The sequence below is a fragment of the Primulina tabacum genome, chromosome 5, assembly GCF_025594145.1.
Source record: "Primulina tabacum isolate GXHZ01 chromosome 5, ASM2559414v2, whole genome shotgun sequence".
Taxonomy (NCBI): Eukaryota; Viridiplantae; Streptophyta; class Magnoliopsida; order Lamiales; family Gesneriaceae; genus Primulina; species Primulina tabacum.
This window is the reverse complement of record NC_134554.1, coordinates 41,567,930-41,587,402: the sequence shown is the minus strand read 5'-3', so window position 1 is coordinate 41,587,402 and position 19,473 is coordinate 41,567,930. Positions and strand designations below refer to the sequence as shown.

The 19,473-nt window shown below is 34.7% G+C and overlaps 1 protein-coding gene and 1 long non-coding RNA gene across 2 annotated transcripts in view; one reads left to right on the top strand and one right to left on the bottom strand.

The window, feature by feature from the left end:
• Positions 1-4,251: 4,251 nt before the first annotated feature.
• The window catches only part of LOC142547739 (uncharacterized), a 48,115-nt gene continuing 32,893 nt past the window's right edge, over positions 4,252-19,473 (bottom strand). The window contains exon 2 of the long non-coding RNA XR_012820725.1: positions 4,252-4,512. This is a non-coding gene — a long non-coding RNA (uncharacterized LOC142547739). The remainder of the gene's footprint in view (positions 4,513-19,473) is intronic.
• The window catches only part of LOC142547730 (serine/threonine-protein kinase ATM-like), a 75,489-nt gene continuing 60,417 nt past the window's right edge, over positions 4,402-19,473 (top strand). The window contains exons 1-10 of the mRNA XM_075656147.1: positions 4,402-4,540; positions 5,031-5,091; positions 5,200-5,364; positions 5,446-5,556; positions 5,668-5,740; positions 6,622-6,725; positions 8,143-8,227; positions 15,713-15,783; positions 18,002-18,078; positions 18,390-18,421. Of these exons, the coding sequence (XP_075512262.1) occupies positions 5,507-5,556; positions 5,668-5,740; positions 6,622-6,725; positions 8,143-8,227; positions 15,713-15,783; positions 18,002-18,078; positions 18,390-18,421 (492 nt within the window). The 5' untranslated portion in view covers positions 4,402-4,540; positions 5,031-5,091; positions 5,200-5,364; positions 5,446-5,506. The remainder of the gene's footprint in view (positions 4,541-5,030; positions 5,092-5,199; positions 5,365-5,445; positions 5,557-5,667; positions 5,741-6,621; positions 6,726-8,142; positions 8,228-15,712; positions 15,784-18,001; positions 18,079-18,389; positions 18,422-19,473) is intronic.

Here is a 19,473-nt window from a genome sequence, read left to right as displayed (position 1 = left end):
GGTATCGATAGAAAGATTATGACGAAATATTTTCGAATATGTATTTTTTCTAAATTTTGACGACTTACAGCGCGAGAACTGGTGGAAAGCGGCAAAGGATTTAGAATCTGTGTGAGAGGAAATTTCAACCGGGGAGGTAACTTTTATTGGAGAGAGATTGGAGATAATAATAAGAGAGAGAAATGTTTTTTCAAAATTACAAAAATTCTTTATTTCAATAAAAAAAAACAATTTTCAACAAATATGTAGATTTTTGTAGAAAAAAATATTTTTCATTTTATCTATAACCAAATAAAAAAATATAATAATAATAATCAAAATATTTTGATATTTTTTAAGTAAAAATATGTTAACTTTAAGTATAATAATAAAAATCAAAATATTTTGATATTTTTTAAGTAAAAATATGTTAACTTTAAGTATAATAATAAAAAAAAATATTTTGATATTTCAATCAAACTTGATCGATTTTTATTTTCAACAAACATGTGAATTGTCGTCGAAAAAAATATGTTCACTTTATCTATAACTAAAGAAAAATATATATAATAATAAAAATGAAAGTATTCATAGAAAAAAATATGTTCTCAAACCTGACCTTTATCCAACAAACGCGTAGTTTGTCAATTTTGACCTTATCATAATAATTGATTTTACTAAAACATCCTTACTAAATTATCAATTGTGTACAAAACAAGGACAAAGTTGACAATGCACAATGAAAAACTTTTACCCTGGTTCACACTTTTATAATATGTATAGATATATAGAAATATATAGATAAAATGTATTTAATTACAGTACTTTTCACTGTTGCATGTTATGTATATGTACTTGTTATAACGATTCATGTGTGTTGAGTCTTTAGACTCACTAGGTGTGAATGATGCAGGTGAGCACGATGAGTTTGAGAATGGAGGCGCCGAAGACTGAGTAGGCGGAGCTGAGAGTGCGCACGATGGCCCGAGGACTTTGCATATTTCCGCACTATATGTTTATGGGATGAACATTGTTTTTTTTATGCCTTTTATATCTTTTTATACGTTGATGATACGACAGGCTTTGATTGCTGTGTTTGAGTTCTTCTCAAACAGTAGTATAGGAATATGATGATATTTAATATTTATTTAACTGCAGTTATTTTTATTCAATAATCGAATAATTTTTTAATACGCGTGGTGGACTGTTTTCATTCGCATACATGTGTATGAGCATTTTCAAAATTAGCTTGAATTTTTTTTCCCTATCAGTATTTTAGTAGCACGAGTCATTTCAACCGTCATATTTTTAAACGATGGTGGCAAGTCGGGGATGGACATTTGATGCTTTTCATTCTACCTTATCCATAGTTATGTAGGCATGTTATGTTGATTATCACAACTATTTATAAAATTAGACTATTCTGCAAATCATTGTTTATAAAGCATGTTATGTTGATTATCACAACTATTTATAAAATTAGACTATTCTGCAAATCATTGTTTATATTACACTGAAATTCAAAATGTTATGTAACAAACTCCGAGTCAAAAGTTCGTCATTGTAACCATGAAGCCAATCATGTTGCTGACATCTCCTGGTGACTGCCACCCTTGAGCAAGGAACTAATTTTGAGTTGGTCATATATGATATTTTATAGGTTTGATACAAATTGAAAAAATGGACTCATAAGACGATAAAATGTGATTTTTTTTATTAATACGCTTTTTTGTAAAACAATACATGTGTAAAAGAGAATATAATTAAAGGATCAAACAATCAAATAATATAGAACACATTCAAAACTTGTGTAATATAATGAAATAAATTTTACAATTTTGTTTAAATAATCACTTAAATATTATATGAACTACAGTTTTTGGCCGCACAAATATTGATAAAATTTTCATGCTCTACATGTTCAAATATTTTTTCTCAATCGATAACATAGCAAATCCGTTCAATCTTTCACGTGACATAGTTGATTGGAGACATTCTTATATTATCCTCAATTTGAATACACTTTTTTCTTTGGATGGAATTGTAACGGGTATTCATAATAAAATTCCACAAGTAACATATATAACATAATGTACATCAATTTATTTTAGATAATTAAGCACTTACTTGGATAACAACCATCCATTTTCTACCATTTTTTAAAAACCCAACTTTTATGAAATTTACTTTGGCTTTCCCATTCTCAAGACAATTAAACAACAAGCCAAGCTATCCTCCATTGCACGTGATTTACGAGTTAAGGAGAAAAATTAACCGTATGTATCACTTGAGAAGATATCACATATAATTTTCCATGAGACGTATTAACCCGATTCATACTAAAGTGGAATACAATACTTTTATTATAAAAATTAAATTTTTTAAATGAAATGGATCGAGTTGTAGATCAAGCTCACACAATTGACTTATAAGACCGTTTCACGTAAATTTTTGTGAATTAATATATATTGTCGAAATAAACAACAAAGAGTTATTTTAAAGAAAAAAAGTAAAAAGCACATGATCCATCCTCGTATCTTACAAAACTCAAGGGCTTTTTTTAAAAAAATAATATTAATTTTAAAACTATTTAGCAAAATATTGCAAAGGTGTGAGTCTTGTAAAAATAATGCAATCCGTAGAAAATTTACAGGATTCTTAATTTTTTTTAAAAAAAATAAAGGAAACAAAGGCGTAGAATCCGTGACAGACTGTCATTGATTCTGAATCCGTGACACGCATTCACGGGTTCTAGGAATCCGTGACTACCATCATTTAAATTGTGAGCAATTCTTCCGACTTCTTTATGCAATTCCTCCGACTTCTTTGCATTTCCTCGACTTCTTTGCGGAAAATACTTGAAGGCTGTTAAGAAATTCTTGTTTCCGGTTGTGTTCCGACTACGCAAAAATAATAACCTTGAAATATTTTCAAAAAGCACATAATTATATTCATTATTTTTTTATATCCCCATTATTATATCTATATGTGATTAATATTAAAAATATACTATTTAACAAAATTATACTTATTCGTATAATGCTATTGAATAAAATTATAAATACAATATAAATAATACAAATAAAATATTAATAAATCGATTAAATTAACTTCTCAAACACGGTTATATGGAATTTGTAATAAAATCAACGGACGATATTAATATCTGAAATAAATGAAAAACATTAATAGAAATTTACACAAAACAAAATATTATTTCTTAATATATAATTATAATATTATCGACGAAATTAAACATTACCTCTTCACACCTCTTCGAATGAAATGAATGACAAAATCAACAAATAATATTAATACAAGGCCGAGGGAGAAAAGAAGGATTTTACGCAAATGAATCGGAGGAAAGAAACATTTTGCGAGAATGAACCGGAGAAAGGAAGCATTTTGGGCAGATGAAACGGAGAAAATGCGCGCAATTTAAAGAGGAAGAGTGACGGATTCCCTAGAATCCGTGACAGACTCTTTTTCTTCATTTTTTAAAAAAATTTAAAATCCACTATAAATTTCTATGGATTGCAATATTTTTGCAAATATCTAATTTTTACAATATTTTACTAAATAGTTTTTTTAATTAATATTACTTTTTAAAAAACCTCAAAACTCAAACTCAAGACTAAACACAAGTCACATTGGGAATCCGTGACAGGCTGTCATGGATTTAGAATCCGCTATAAATTTCTACGGAAGGCACTATTTTTACAAACATCTCATATTTACAATATTTTATTACATAGTTTTTAATTAATATTAATTTTTTGAAAAAGCCCCAAAACTCAAACTCAAGAATAAACACAAGTCAAATAGAAAATCAATCGACTGTCATAACTGCAAGAATATATTATTAAAAAATGAAAGAAAGAAGATCGAGTTTTTTTAAATAAAATAGTAATAAAAACTTTAAAACAAACGCAAGCCTACTCAAATTAAATGAGACATGTTTTTTTCTTCTTCTTGTTTTGTTAATTCAATAAATTTATATAATTGTCACTTTTAAAAATATGTAAAATTTAAAAATAAAAATTTTGCATTTTGAGATATTACATTGTATGTGTCTATATATGTAATTAATAAGTTTATCAAGTTATTTCAAATATAAAACATTGTGCAAAATTATTTTTGTAAAATAAATTAAAAACGGTGCAAACTATGTTTATAAATTATTACCTAAAATTTATATTTTAAATATATCCCGAGAGGAGCGTCTGAAAGTTACCAAATGTGAGATTGCAATGTTAACGGCTGAAAAATAAAAAAACGCGTTTTGTCGGTTTCCATATCTGAATTGGCCCCGCTCCCCTCCGCTCCCATTGTTGAGTTATCAAATACCCCGTAACAGAGTTCTTCCTCCCCGATCCATCTCCTGATTCTCCCGCCTTTTCTCTCTAAAGAAACCCTATTGGATACGCTAAAAATGGCCTTGAAACTCACTTCCAGAGACATTCAAGAGATCGTCTCCAAGCTATCATCCGACAAGGACAAAGCTCGAGAAGTAATCAAGAAGATAGACTTTTACTGGCGTGTCTGTTCAGTTTCTTGGAGGGTAACGAGTTTGAGTTTCTTGTATATGAAATCATCTTTTTACATAATTTTCAATGATTTTGTTTAATAGGATCCAGCAATAAGTAGAATTCATACTTGTATAGTTTCACACAGTTCGTTTGTTTTGCTGAAACATTTCCGATTCATATTTCTTATCTTAGGATGGCATTGAGTCCTATTGTTTAATAGGCATTGAACAATATGTAGAGCTCATTGCCATTCCTTTTGTGTATCTATTTAAAAATGAAGGAAACTTTTTTTCCTTTTCTTTGTATTATTTTGTAAAGTTTGACGGGTCATTACCTTGTTTTATTAATTTATTTTCCCCCTGAAATGGGCCAGTCGATAAACATAAAGATAATTTACTTTCTTTTATTTGATTTTGAATTATTCAAGCAGGGAGTCTCATTCTCTACATGTGTTGTGAACTTCGAATCTTTGCGAGAATTATTGGAAATACTTATAATTGGCTTTTCCCTAATTAATTTTAGGGAATTTCATATCCGCCTCTTCATTGTGATTAATATTCTGAGATATTTTTTCTCATGTAAGGTAACGCATCGATATTTTTGTATTTTGGTTCCACCTTACACAGATTTCTTATAGTTATTCTATTGCAATAATCGTCAACTTTATAATTTTGTTCTTTTTGCATGTTAGGGATGAGGGAAAAATTCCTCGCAAGCTTGTGGAGTGCATCAATACATATTTGTTAAAGGATGGACCAAATTTAGGTGGCAAATCCCTGGAAATTCATCAAGCAGTAAATCATTTCGTGTTTCGGTACTGGTTTGCTACTCATGATGACATGATCGAAGTCTAAAGGTGTCTTGAGTGGTACTAAGTTGATGGTTTTAATTTAAAGTTAAATGTCTGTAGTACTTCTAATTTGTCCTTCATTAGTAGGATTCTCTTCTTTGCTAGAGGTGTGGATGACGATTCTATTTTACTAGAACTTGTGGATGTGATGAGCAAGGAGCTTGATCAAATGAGTAATTCCAGCACCGATTCACCCTGGTTAGAATTATAACATGCTTAATTTTTGGTGGGTTTATGAAATGCTGCTTCTCTGTTCTTGTTTGTGTTTTATTTATTTATTATTATTATGATTTTGAGTGACTCAATTAGGGGTGAAAAATGTGTGATTATGACAAGCTCACAGTTCAAGGTGGCGGAGCTTGCTGCCCTTGTGTTTTGCCGGGTACTTATTGCAGCAACTTAATTGTTGTGCCTTATAAAGTTGATACTCCATTACATATTTGTGGTTGTGTGCTTACCAGACACGACATGGCTCTTTTGTATTTCACTGGGTTGTGGGCTCTGTTTTATCTTCTGGTGGTTATTTTCAACCTTATTTTATGTTCCGTTGTCGCTAAACTTGTAGCAGATTACTCTGTTAAATTTTGAATAATAGGAAGATGGGAAAAACAACAGAAAAAAAGCGAAAAGTCTGGTCATAAGTGTTGTCGCCATAAACGACGTGCCACAACTTAATTTTTTTCTTCTTGATTTATACAATTGTCGCCACTTCATGCTCGTAAGAGGATATCTTGGGATATTAATGATGGAGTAAACCATTTAAATCAAATTACAAATTGATTTCAATATTGACGATACCAAGTTAGATTCTATCAAATGAAAAATTGAGTTCTGACCCCATTTTTGATTCAACAATTAACATGAATTTAAGCTTTTAAATGAACTAAAAGGGCTTAATAGAATTTTGGATATCAATATGTAGAATTCCAGTTATATCATATTGAGCAGAAATAAATACGGTATAAAACTGTTGAAGGCTTTTCAGCTGTGATATGATGCAAAAATTTTAAAACATAATGAGAGGGAAGGACAACTGAGAGAACATAAGTAAATAAACTGAGAGAACATAAGTAAATATTAAGTGTGATTTTAATGAATCAAAATTCGATTTCTAATTCTTTTACTTTTTGAAATAGTTTGAGATCTTTTTAGTTGCTTCCATGTATTTGGTATGACTTGAAGTATTCCTCTTTATTTCAATCTTGAGAAAAACAGTTTTCCATATTTATGGTCAAAGGTTACAAGGCAATGTTCACTTTCCAGCTGTGCGCTAATACATATAAAAGCCCAGTTACTGTAAAACGATCCCGGAGGGAGCATGTGGTTGTCCTGATAAAAGAGAGAGTCGTGGAGGGCAAATGGCCATGGTAGGTTTCAACAGAACTTGTTCTTTTGAGTGGATAAAAAAATATAAACATCAAATATCTCAATACTTAACAGTATCCTTTGGGCTGGTGGATGGTGTGATATCATGTTTTTTCCTTGTTCATGGATCACACATTCAATGGCAAATCCGACACAATATTTTTCAATAATTTCCAAATTTGTTTTTCTATTGTTCACATTTGCATTCATGTTGCTACTTATTTATCCACCATCTTGAGTTAAAACGATCTAATATTCGTGGCAGGCATGCTGCATTTGTTTGTCTCATCCGCAATTATTCTACTCGCATCCGTAAAGATCACTTATTGTTTTGGTTTGACAGCATATCTGCAAACTTTGTAAAATTCATTGATGTTATTGTGAAATCTTGACACTTACCTGTAGCTTTATTGACTGGTTTATATTTCATCCTCCGGTGACAAAAAATTTGTGCTCCTGTAGTCTATTTGTCTCCTTCTTGTGTGCTGGAGATGCATTCATATTTTCTTGATATTTTAATTTGGTTAATATCTATACCTCTTCGTTGAGGGAGAGGAGAGCTGTTGTCTGTTTTGCTCTTTGCCTTCATTTCGAACTTATTCTTTTGGTACCAGTAGGGAATTATTTTTTTTCTTGTTAGGGTCTTGCAGGGGCACAATTCTCTTATCTTTGTTGGTTTGGTCATGCGCTTTGTAGGTTTTTTTTTACTTTCGCTTTTCAGTACAAATGTTAATTCATCAGTTTGCTTACTCAAGTGATACCGCCATTCAGACTTGTTTCTCATGTTTCTGTTTTTCATACTTCTGATATCACATTTGCCCTTTCTGGAGTCCGCAGTCAAATTTTGATTTCCGGAATTCGCTTGTTCTCGATTGCAGAATTATTAACGTGGCAATTTAGAGCATTCTTATGACGATCTGTTCTGGACGTTGCAGTAAGTTGTTCCTTTACATGCAAAAACTTCATTTCACTCTGTATAATTGAGCCTAAGAAATCAGTGTGATATGGTTTGCAACTATAATAATTTGATGTTTAAACAAACACTATGATATCTTACTTTTTATGTGATATAACTTATTTCTTATGTGCAGAAATGCCTTCTAGTTTCTTTTTTTCTGATAAGATAAGAAACAATATTATTTTAACAAAAGATTTTAATTACAAAAAGGAGACCAGAGGTCATCGCATAACAAAGTAAGAACTGGAATCATATTAACACAATATGAGATTCCAATCCCTAAACAAATCTGACAGCAAAAACATTTTAAACTCCACATTATTTGTAATCCAGCATGGAACCCTAAGTTTAATCTTGTCTCAGCACTCTTTGTTATTCTTTTTAACTTCTGACCAATTTTGTATTTCATTTGAATGAGTCTTCTTAAGATTCTTCTCACCAGTTTTTTATTTTATTTGAAGGAGTCTGCTTAGACTTTCTTTATTGATGCTTTTTGCTGCTCCAAATGAGAAATCATCGCAGAAGCTAGCTTTTCCCTTGAATGAGGTATATCACATTATATGTATGGAGGAAAAGATATAGTTTTATTCAGTGTGTCCTCCTGGTTTCTTGAAATAATTTTGTTCCTTGGACTTGTTATTTATAGTCATATGCTAATTAAGAAGGATAGTTCTTTGGTTGTATCATATGTGGGGAAGGATGCAGTCTAGGTTTCTTTGTTCACTTTTCTTTATCATGGCCAATAGCAATCATATATTGTGTATGGACTGGATTGTTGCTCATCAATGGCTCTGATTAAATTGTTTGTGTTTGGTTGGCGTCTGGGGCTTACTAAGGATAATGAAAATAAACTCCATGAACTTTCTGGACCATTATATGAGGTATCGCGTTTGTAGGATGTCTAATGCAGGACCTGCTTGATATTCTTTTTTCTTTTAATCCTTGTGCATATTTTGATTTTATTTTTGTAAAAATTCTGCAGGTTGGCAAAGGTAGGCATGTGATATGGAACTGCCTTATGCGGAGTTAGCCAACATTTTGCAATCTCACCTCAATTGTAAGCATCCATTTGTGTAAAATTCCCATCAAGGAATGGTGTAGATAGATCTTTGAAATGCTTCCTTTCCTCTTATGGTGAATTGTTAAGTACAATTTTTTTTTGATAAGAAACATAACAATATTATTAATATTAGAATTTTACATTACAAGAAGTGGACTAGTGGTCCACTGCCACGCAATAGTATGTAAATAATTTTTAACAATACACAAACGACCAATCCCGTAGAATATCAAATGTAGACAATCCCTGAAAGTGCTTGTCCGCTCCGATCCAGTTTGCTATTGTGAACTTGATTTCCCCAACAGTCTTCCGTGGTTTCTTCCAATTCTTCAAAAATTCTCCTATTTCTCTCTAACCAAACTGCCCAACAAATCCCATGGATGACCACAGTCCAGAAAATTTTACCTCTATTGCCGAGCATATGTCCAAGATCTGTTCTTCTAAACAAATCATGAGTTGTTTTCTGCACGACCCAGACCAGTCTCATCTCTTCCAAAGCCTTAGCCCACAATGCATGTGTGAACTTGCAATGAATTAACAAATGATCTTGTGTTTCCACATCCTTTCGACACAACACACCAGTTGGGACAAAGAGCACAATTAGGATATCTCTTTTGCATCATCTCGGATGTCGGTAATTTTGCAAGGATTGCCGTCCACGAGAATATTTGAATCTTTGACGGAATAGGAATTTTCCAAATGATATTGAAAAAATTGAAATCTTGTGCACCATTACTATCCGTAAAGAATGAATTGAAAAAAGATTTGACTGTGAATTTCCCGGATTGATCCCCCTCCCACTGTTGAAAATCATCAATCCCTTCGACCAATCTCACCCCCTCCAAAATGCTTAAAAGCGAAGATAACTGAATGATCTCGTTCTCTCGGAGAGATCAACGGAAATGCAAATCCCAAGAAAAATTATTTGATGAAGTATCGAAAGAAGCAAAAAAAGAAATAGGCAAATTACGAACCAAAGAAAGCTGAAATAAAGATGGGAACAAATCCCGGAAAGATGAATCTCCCAACCAAATGTCCTCCCAAAACCTGATTTTGGTTCCCCCTCGAACAACTAATCTCACTAGTCGGTGATAAGTCGGGTATGTTGTAGAAATGAACTTCCACGGACATCTAAAAGTCACATTCTTAGCGAACCCCGCATCCCATCCATTTTCTTGTAGCCCATACTTGCTCTTTATCATTCTTTTCCACAACGAGTCATTTTCAACATTAAACCTCCACCACCATTTTCCCATTAACGCAATGTTTCTCAAACATATACTCCCGAGACTTAAGCCACCTTTCTCCTTCGGTCTACAAACTTTTTCCCATCTAACCATATGACAATGTGATTCTCCCTCATTCCCATTCCACAAAAAGTCTCTCATTATTTTCTCCATCGCCCCCGCTACTCCTTTTGGTACCTTGAAAAGAGACAAGAAATATATAGGCAAAGCAGTCAATACCGCAGCAATCAATGTTACTCTACCCCTTTTGGACAAGAAAGCCTTTTTCCAAGATGCCAATTTTCTAGTTATCTTAATCATGATAGGTTCCCAAAAAGAGACTTGTAGAGGATTACCCCTGAGGGGAACTCCCAAGTATTTTATTGGCCATTGTTCCCTGCGACAACCAATCCCCTTAGCTATATCTTCATCTTCTACTTCTTGATTTAAACCCAATAAAGCACTCTTGTCCCAATTGATCCGCAGTCCTGACATATCACAAAATGCCTTCAAAACTCGCACCAAGAAGCCTAAGTGTTCCTCCCTCTTAACAAAAAACAATGTATCATCCGCAAACTGTATATGTGATACTTCAACCTTATCTCAACCCACTTCGTACCCTCTGATGAATTTTTCTTCTTTTGCTTTGTTAACCAATCTTCCCAAAACATCCACAACCATATTGAACAGAAATGGTGATAAAGGATCTCCCTGTCTAAGTCCTCTGTATGCTTTAAATTTCCCCCTCGGTCTCCCATTAATCATGATTGAAAACGAAACATTAGATACGCATCCTCTTATCCATCCTCTCCACCTTTCCCCGAAACCTTTCTTCTGTAAGACGAAATCCAAGAAATCCCATTCAACATTGTCATAAGCTTTTTCAAAATCAATTTTCAAAACCCACCCTTTTTTATTTTTCTTCCTCCCTTCTTCAACCAGCTCATCCGCAATCAAACAACAATTCAATATCTGCTTTCCTCAATAAATGCATTTTGGGATTCTGACAATGTATGTGACAACACTTTTTTCATTCTTGTAGCCAACACTTTTGCAATTATCTTGTATAAGCTCGTAATGAGGCTAATGGGTCTGAAGTCTTTTACTTTTAACGAGTCATGTTTCTTTGGTATCAAAACATATATACCATTCATTGGTTAACCCATTAATGATCCCCCCTTCATAAAATTCTGCAAACACCTTCATTAAATCGCCTCTAACTATATCCCAACAGTCCTGATAAAATGCCAAAGTATAACCATCGGGCCCCGGTGCTTTACATCTGTCACACGCAAACACCGCCTTCTTAACCTCTTCTTCGGAGAATGGTTGTTTGAGTTCAATCCTCATATCATCATCGATAGGTGTCCATTCCACTCCTTCAATCCCAAATCTTTTCACATCACTATTATTGTACAACTGTTGGAAATAATCAACAATTAATTGTACTATTTGACCCTCATCCTCTATAACCCCCCCATCATCCATTTCCAATTTACCAATCATAGCCTTTGTTTTTCGGTGGTTTAGCAAGGAATGAAAAAATTAGGTGTTTCGATCTCCTTCTTTTAACCATTTAATTTTCGCTTTTTGATATAACATTCTATTTCGTCGGCACACCAACTCTTCCAACTCCCATTTTATTTTTATTTTTCAGCCACCCCTTCCGTATTCTCCCTCCCCTCACTCTCCAATTCATCCAGTGTCATAATTCTGTTTCGCATTTCTGCCTCCCTCATTTCAATCTTCCCAAACTCCTCGTCGTTCCATAATTTGATTTTGTCCTTAATATACTTAAGTCTTCTCACGAATTTATATCCCTCCCATCCTTCAACTTGTGTGCTATTCCACCACGTAGAGAATTTATCCTTAAAACCCTTATGTTGCAGCCACATGTTCTCGAATTTGAATGGACAAGGTCCCCATTTAAGTTTCTGTGTTTCCAATACAATTGGAAAGTGATCCGAAGTAATGCACGGCAAAACCGATTGCTTATGATATGGAAATAATTCCACCCACCCTCCCAAAAACAGGAATCTGTCTGCTGCAAATCGGTATAGCCCTCAAATTTGACCATGTAAATTTCGCATTCAGTAGGGGTGGGTCGCACAATTCCAATTCCTGAATCAGCGTATCAAAACAAGTCATACTTGTTGTTTGTGAGTGGCTATTTATTTTCTCGGTCAGATATCTCACAACATTGAAGTCCCCTCCCAAACACCACCTATCCCCACACAAAACTCTCAAACCCGCCAACTCATCCCAGAATTTTTGTCGCAGCACGCTGTAAACCACCAGCTATATAAATCATTATTCTTGTTTATGCATACCGAAATCGTAAATTCCCCAATCATATTATCCGTGATGGATAGAACTCTCGGATCCCACATAACCAAAATACCCCTTGATGAGCCAATTGAGGGTATATGAACCCAATCAACAAACCTTGATTTCCACACGCTGGATATAAATCTTCTGTCAATAAATTCTTTTTTTGTTTCTTGTAGAATAACTAAGTCGGGTTTCTCCTTGCGTAGCATATCTCTAATGAATCCTCTCCTCGTTGCCGACCCTCCCCCTCTTATGTTCCAAGAGAAAATCTTCATCGAAACACCTTTTCTCCCATTTGACGTTTACCATCTTTTTTCAACTCATCCCCTAGCTCCACCCTTTTTACTCCCATCATCTTCAAACAGCCGTAGTCTCCATCATTTTCGGATAAAAACCTCTTCCCTCCACTGTCCCTATCATCCTCGTGGATGTTGATTCCTGACATACCCGGCTTTTCACCAACCACTATATCTCCCTCAAACTCGATACACCTCCCTTCCCCCGAATTTTTATTGAAAGGAAATTCTGAAGAATGAAATGAAGGATCGGAAGAATGAATATGCGAAGAAGTATTTTGTTGAGTACCTTATCCGAAGGTGATGCAAAGAGATCCCCTATGTCCTCCAAACCCAAGCTGGTGTGTGTCGTCGTATCCGAGCTGATAGACATATGAGTCCCCACGTCCCTAAAATCACTATCTTCTTCAGAGCCATGGCCCTGATCCTTTGTAAAATCCCTGTCCTCCCATGTGATATCTTGTTCCTTCTGCACTAATTCTTGATCCAGCCACTGTCTCTTGATCTTTGTTGCTGCTTCATTTTGTGTATTAAACCAAGCATGATTTGTCCTTGATTTTCTTCTAGTATAAACGACCTCAAAGATCTTTTCTTGTTTACTTATGTCCTCTGTACAACCGCAGCGCCTTGTATGCTCATTCTCTTTGTTGGTCATTGATTGAACTAGTCCTTTCTTGAAATCATCCACTCCTTTCGGACTAACCCTTTTGAGGATCTTGATTTGTTTGCGGCCTCTCATTGGTTCTGACCCAACCACTTTAGAACCTTTTCCCCCTTGCTTGCTTGTTTTGTAAACATCTTCCTGTTGTTTCCCGACAAACACTTCCATCCCTTGAACGATATTTGTATTGCTATATTTCCATTCTTGCTGTTTTAAAGGACCTCTCCTCCCAATACTGTATCCTTGCCAGTGTTAATTTGATGGGCAGCTTCCCCATCCTTTATAATCTGTTTATGTTCTGTTGTGGACTTCGCATCCTTCGCTACGCCTACTTGTCTAAAATTTCCAGTGTCTTCCTCAATTGGTCTTTTCACTCTGCTCCAACCTGCTATCACTCAGCACCATCAACTACTACCTGTGCATAGGATCTTTTTTCATAGACATCGTAAGCTGATTTGTTGACCGAATCGACGTAAATGCGCACACTCATAGGTCCACGCGGTGTCTGAATTGCCAAAGAACTATTAATGAATCCCCCTTCTAGCCCCACCACTTTTATTTTGGCAGCTGCCAAATCCTTTAGCAAAACCGTATCTTGACTAATATCCACCAATCCCCCACAACTATCCCCCACACTTTTGAGCACATCTGTAGTCCACATATCCCATGGTAATCCATCAATCCTTATCCAACTGTTGCAGCATTCGTAAACTTCCTCTTCCGTGTTGATGTCGCTCCTCCAATGTTCGAAAGTCAAGCAAATCCTCTTCTCCAAAAAGCATCTACTGATTTTCAAATAGAATTCAAAATCCTCTGCACTATTTGGCCACCACATTGCTTTATTTGCTTTGAACGGAAAGATCTCAATCTTCTTCTCAACCGCCTTACCAAGGGCTGACGTTACCATTTCCCAAGAAATATTAACGCATTCCTTCGTGACAATCAAAGCTTTGTTCCACTCTTTACTCAAGCACTGTCGGAATTCTTTATGGGCGTCAATGTTCCCGGATCCTGTAGGTATTGAATTGGTCTTACCACGAAACGAAGTTTTTCGAGGTTGTTGTTTGCTCTTCAATTGGTATGCTCCTTTCAGTTTGCTGCTGTTCAGAATTTTTTCAACATAAAACACCAGACATTTCCAGCCCTCCTCATATCGTCCACTTGGAATTATAATTCGCTGCTTCTTACTGGAACGCTCAAATTTGGATACTTCAATGTAGCTTCCTCGGCTGTTAACAAATTTTTGCACCGATATAACTGCTTCCCCCGTCTGATTCTGTTAAAAGTAGTATGTGATTTAGAATTGGTAATGTAATCCCCCATAATTTGCCTCAGCCAGTTAGCACTCTCACGATCAATTTCCAGCATGTAACTCGCATTCCGAGTTCTCTCTGTCACGCAAATAGTGTCTCCCCTTTTGCCCAGTGAAATTAGAAATAATTTTTGCTCTATTCTAACCTCCTCTACTGCCTTAGCAGTATAGTAATTGCTAAAATCCCTCCTTAACATTTCAAAGGATGGTGAAATGGGAATTTTCGGACCAAAAGCTTAAACAAGAAATAGAAATTGATATTTTCTGGGGAGCGATAAAAGAGCAAACAATCCGCCGGAAAGGAGGTCGGCGAAAGTCGATAAGAATGGCCTAAGTAATTGGACGCGGGCAGAAGATGATGGCAACCAACAGTTTAGGTGAGCAACGAAAAGTAAAACAATCTCCAACAAAGATGATTTGGTGATCGGAGATGGTTGATGACGGAAAACACCCTAGACGCAAAGAAAAAGAACGACAAGCAGAAAACCCGGGAAAGAAAACCAAGAAAAGACCGAAAAAAGACAGTAACCCTAGTTACCGGAGGCCGGTGACCGGCCGGTGAACGGCGCCGGGCACGATGGACGGATGCGATCAGAGGGTAGAATATTGGGGTGCATTACTGAAGTTGAGGGATATCGGATAAGAGGAAAGCATCGAGGTAGAGAGCATTTTGAAAAATTCTCTCACTAGAAAACCTTGTATTTGTCATCACTTACTTTGGTTATTGTTGTCAAGTACAATTTATCTACTTTGCATTTCATATTGTAGGAAAAAGTAGGTACATTTAGATTCCCTCTCACGAAATCTCAATCTAATGCACTTAAGTTAGGATAGCTTAACACTGTCTTAACACCAGTTTCTTCCTGTTTCCATTATTGTATAATGTTCTTCTATTTGTAATTATGATTGGATGTTCAAGTATTTATACAATTCTGAAAGAAACTTTTCAAGCTCTAAATTCAGTATTACAGGGTTAGTTGTGCTCTCGTCTTTGCAGGTGGATGCTGCTTTGTAGCATAATGTTGAGCGTAAGATTATAGATAACTGTTTGCTTCTCTTATTTTGATTTGATTGTTTCTTTGCTAGTAAAATGCTTGCTTCTCCATGATTTCAGTATATAACTTCTTTGCTTGGCATTTACCTAGGATACAAAAGATTCATATCTTGTTCCTCTCGAGATATGGGATCTTCGGCTATTTAAACACACACTTTCAACGTGAATGATTCACCTTTGCAAACTTTTTGTCGTTCATGTTACTTTAGAGTATAAATCTTTCGTTGTATGTCATTGTCGATCTCATCTTTACCCTAAAAGCCACGGAATAGTTGTCTGATATTCTTTCTTTGTTCCAGAGAGATACATGTTATATATAATTTTGTTCTTTTACTCTCTTGAATATGACCCGTGGTACTGTGAGATGGTTCGTTCAGCTTTTTTTGGAAACCTCTAGCTACTTGTAATTTCTAGTTCAATTAATTTCTCTTGAGATGGTAAAGTGTTTGCTATTTGGGTCCGATGAAGAATATATGACCTAGGTTGCCACTAAAATATGTCATGCAAAAAGATGCTTTAGGGTCACCAGCCATATTTCAGCAAAAATCCTCCAATGCCCAAGAGAAAATATGAAACGGAAGAATATTTGAATGCATAGTACTTGGTGTAAAATTGGCATACATTAGCATACCTTTTAAAGTTTGTGTGCACTACCCACTATTTGTAGCTATAGAGGTATAATTGGTTGAGAAATAATAACTCACAAGGATTTGAAGTTCATCTCTATCCGGAAATATTGTGACAATCATTTGACGTGAAAAAGAGAACATGTTCAATCTAGAATTCTGATGTCGATATTTCTCGCCATTGGGACGAAACTACAAATTAAAAGGATGTAGGAGTGGAGTCCAATGAGAAACAACCCTAAAGGTCTGTTTATTAGATGCGTCAGCCACTCCAGTTTATAAAAAATGAATTATTCTAACATTGCATATATCATGTCAAGCCAAAGGCATATTTCATAATTCTTGACAGCATTTAATTGACCTTAATATATATCTTAAATGTGAACACTGGTTATATTATATCAGCACTAACCAAATATTAATCATATGTTGTCTCTTAAGCGGAGTAAGAGAGGACAACTTGGCAGACTAGTGTATTAATTGCATACACCTTCAAAATAAATTGCAACTCCTAATATGTTGTGTGACATGGAATTATAGAAGCCTTATTATCGCCCTTCCTATATGCTACTTTTTAAAATTTTTTATTTATTTTGCTTTTAATATTGCTAGGTAAATATTTTACGAAATAATCACCTTATATATCCATTTGATTTCCTCTGTGATGGTCTAATAATTCTGAACAATTTCCATGATATCTTCGATGGAATTTGTATGATCATATTTTCTCATATTTTTTACTATTGCCTTATTTATTTTTTTCTTCATTAATATGTTGGGTAGAATTAGTTGGTGACAATTGTTGCTTACCTTAATCTAATCGAATTGTTAGAATTGTTGGTTCTTAGCAGACAACAATTGTTCTCAGTGGTGCTGTTTCAAAGAGTTGAGTCTTTAATGTTTTAAAACATCAATTCTTTTTTTATGTATTATCAAGCACTTAAATTCTATAATTAGTGAAGCGCAGTTTAGAGTAAACATTAGGACGGAATTGTTGGTCTTATATGGATGTTGCTTTTTTTTTTCCCTTTCTGGCAGCAATGTAGTATTTGTTTGTTGACATTTAAGTTACTATACAGTCATAAGGATTTAAATTATGCAGTTACCATCAAACTGCATCCTTATGTACAATAGCAATTTTTATTTATAATTACGAAACTTGTAAGGTTTAGATTCCATTGTCGCCATTAGAATACCATGGTATGTGGAGTTACTTTATAGTATGTTTGTGTGATAAACTAATAACGATTTGATTTTCGTTTATGTTTCAGAGGAAGTGTTTCTCACTGACTTTTTTAAAATAAGAATGCAAACTGTGGGGTTGTAAAGAAGTAGATTTTTCTAGTCTTGTGATGAAATTGCTGCCTGCACGAATGCAATTTAGTTGAATACTTCCTTTCTTTCGGGGTCAAGTTTTAGAATGCTTTTATGTGATCATATATTCGTGTTATCATGCAAACTTTTGTTTTAAGGGGAAAATTCTAGTTAAGTGCAGTTTTGGTGAAAATAAAACCCTTGCACAGCCAGTAATCAATTCACTGGCTTGAAATTATTGTGTATGGATCCCGTACAAAAGATTGTGTTTGAGATTAGTTTTCCACCATATTTTATTGGTGTGCCGTGTGTGATTATGTCAAAGTAACTTGCTGTATGTTCTCTCAGAATATGAAAATTAATCCTTGATTCAGAGTTCAGAATGCAAGAGTATAATTTTCCTTTAGCTGTTGTAATTCTTTTCCGATGATTCTATTCAGTGTCCTGATGTTGGGAAATATACTTCAGGTCTGCTTTGTGCTTCATCTCATGCTACTTCTCCAGGAGAACCTCGCTGGTAAGAACCCATTATACTTCTCATTTTTGTATTCCTTTAATAACTGCAAGAGTTCTTTTCAAACGTGTGTATTTGATATTTCTCTCTTAGTTTCTTCTCTTCTAACCAACCCAAAACATAACAACTCTGCTGTGTAGAAACATATATGAGAGTCTTTTCTCATCAACAACTCAAAACAGAATGACTCAACTGTGTTGAAACATGGCTATTAAAGTTCACGTTGTATCTTTCTTTTGATTTCTTTTGTTATTTCAATGTTGTTATGGTGGTTGGAAAATATCTAAATGGTGCACACTCTACTGTTGATATAGTCAAGAGTATGATGACCATGAGAAGCATACAGGTAGGCATCTTGTTGCGGTTCCAAATTTGTAGTTTGGAAGTTGGAATTTCTTACTCTAATATTTATGGCATGTTTATAGACTTGAGGTAATATTGATTGGTGCTTTATAATTTCCAAAGTAGGTGGAAAGAAAGGGTTGCCATCCCATTATCATAACTGCGAATAATATGGTGTATTTGATTTTGCGTCATTCCCTGAGATGCAAAGCTTGTTATTTGTGCTTGTTTCCGTTGCTATATGTCATACTGGATGACTGTGTTAGTTATTCTTCCTCGGTATCTAAGCCTGCAAATTTGTTAGTTGGAATGAAATTCTTGGGATCCAAAAAGATTTTCCTTCATCTAACCAGCTTTTTTTATTTTAGCTTTTGAATTCAATTTGAATGGATTACATTTGAAAGGGTGTTTTCACGTGTTTTCAATTTATTGGAAGGATCCAGATTGTATCTTAAAAGTATTCGTTTTCTTGCTGCAGGGTGATCTGCAAGATTTTTGTATCTTCGGCAGAATGTGTTACCAGCTGTTTAGCTATACTTAACATGAAGGTACAGTCCAAAGTAGGTACAGTGGCTTTGATATTTTGAAGTGATTTGATGAGATTGATCATAATTTTTAATAACCAAGGAATTTTTTTACGATCTTCAAATGATTCTCTGTGAAAATTCCAGTCTATCTGCAAAAAAAATGAATCCCATCAACGTATAGATTGAGAGACAATATGATGAAATATTCAATTCTGTCCATCAATTTTCAATCCCTAGTACTACTTCCTTTTTTGTATCTCTTTACTTCTTTGCTTTTCTTTTATACATGTATAGGTGGTGCAGGATGTTGACATTATTTAGAATATTTGATTGACCTCCTAATTACATAGGAATTCACAACACTGAATGAGAGGTTCGTTGTGCTGCTGCCGGCAGCTGCATATGCCCTTTTACTGGTTCTACCCCTCTTCTGTATGACGTTCAGGACTTCTGCCATTGCTCTATGCGACTGAGCCTGAGGAGGAATTAGCCAAGGTATTCTTGCAAATCCTCCTTATAAACCTTTTGA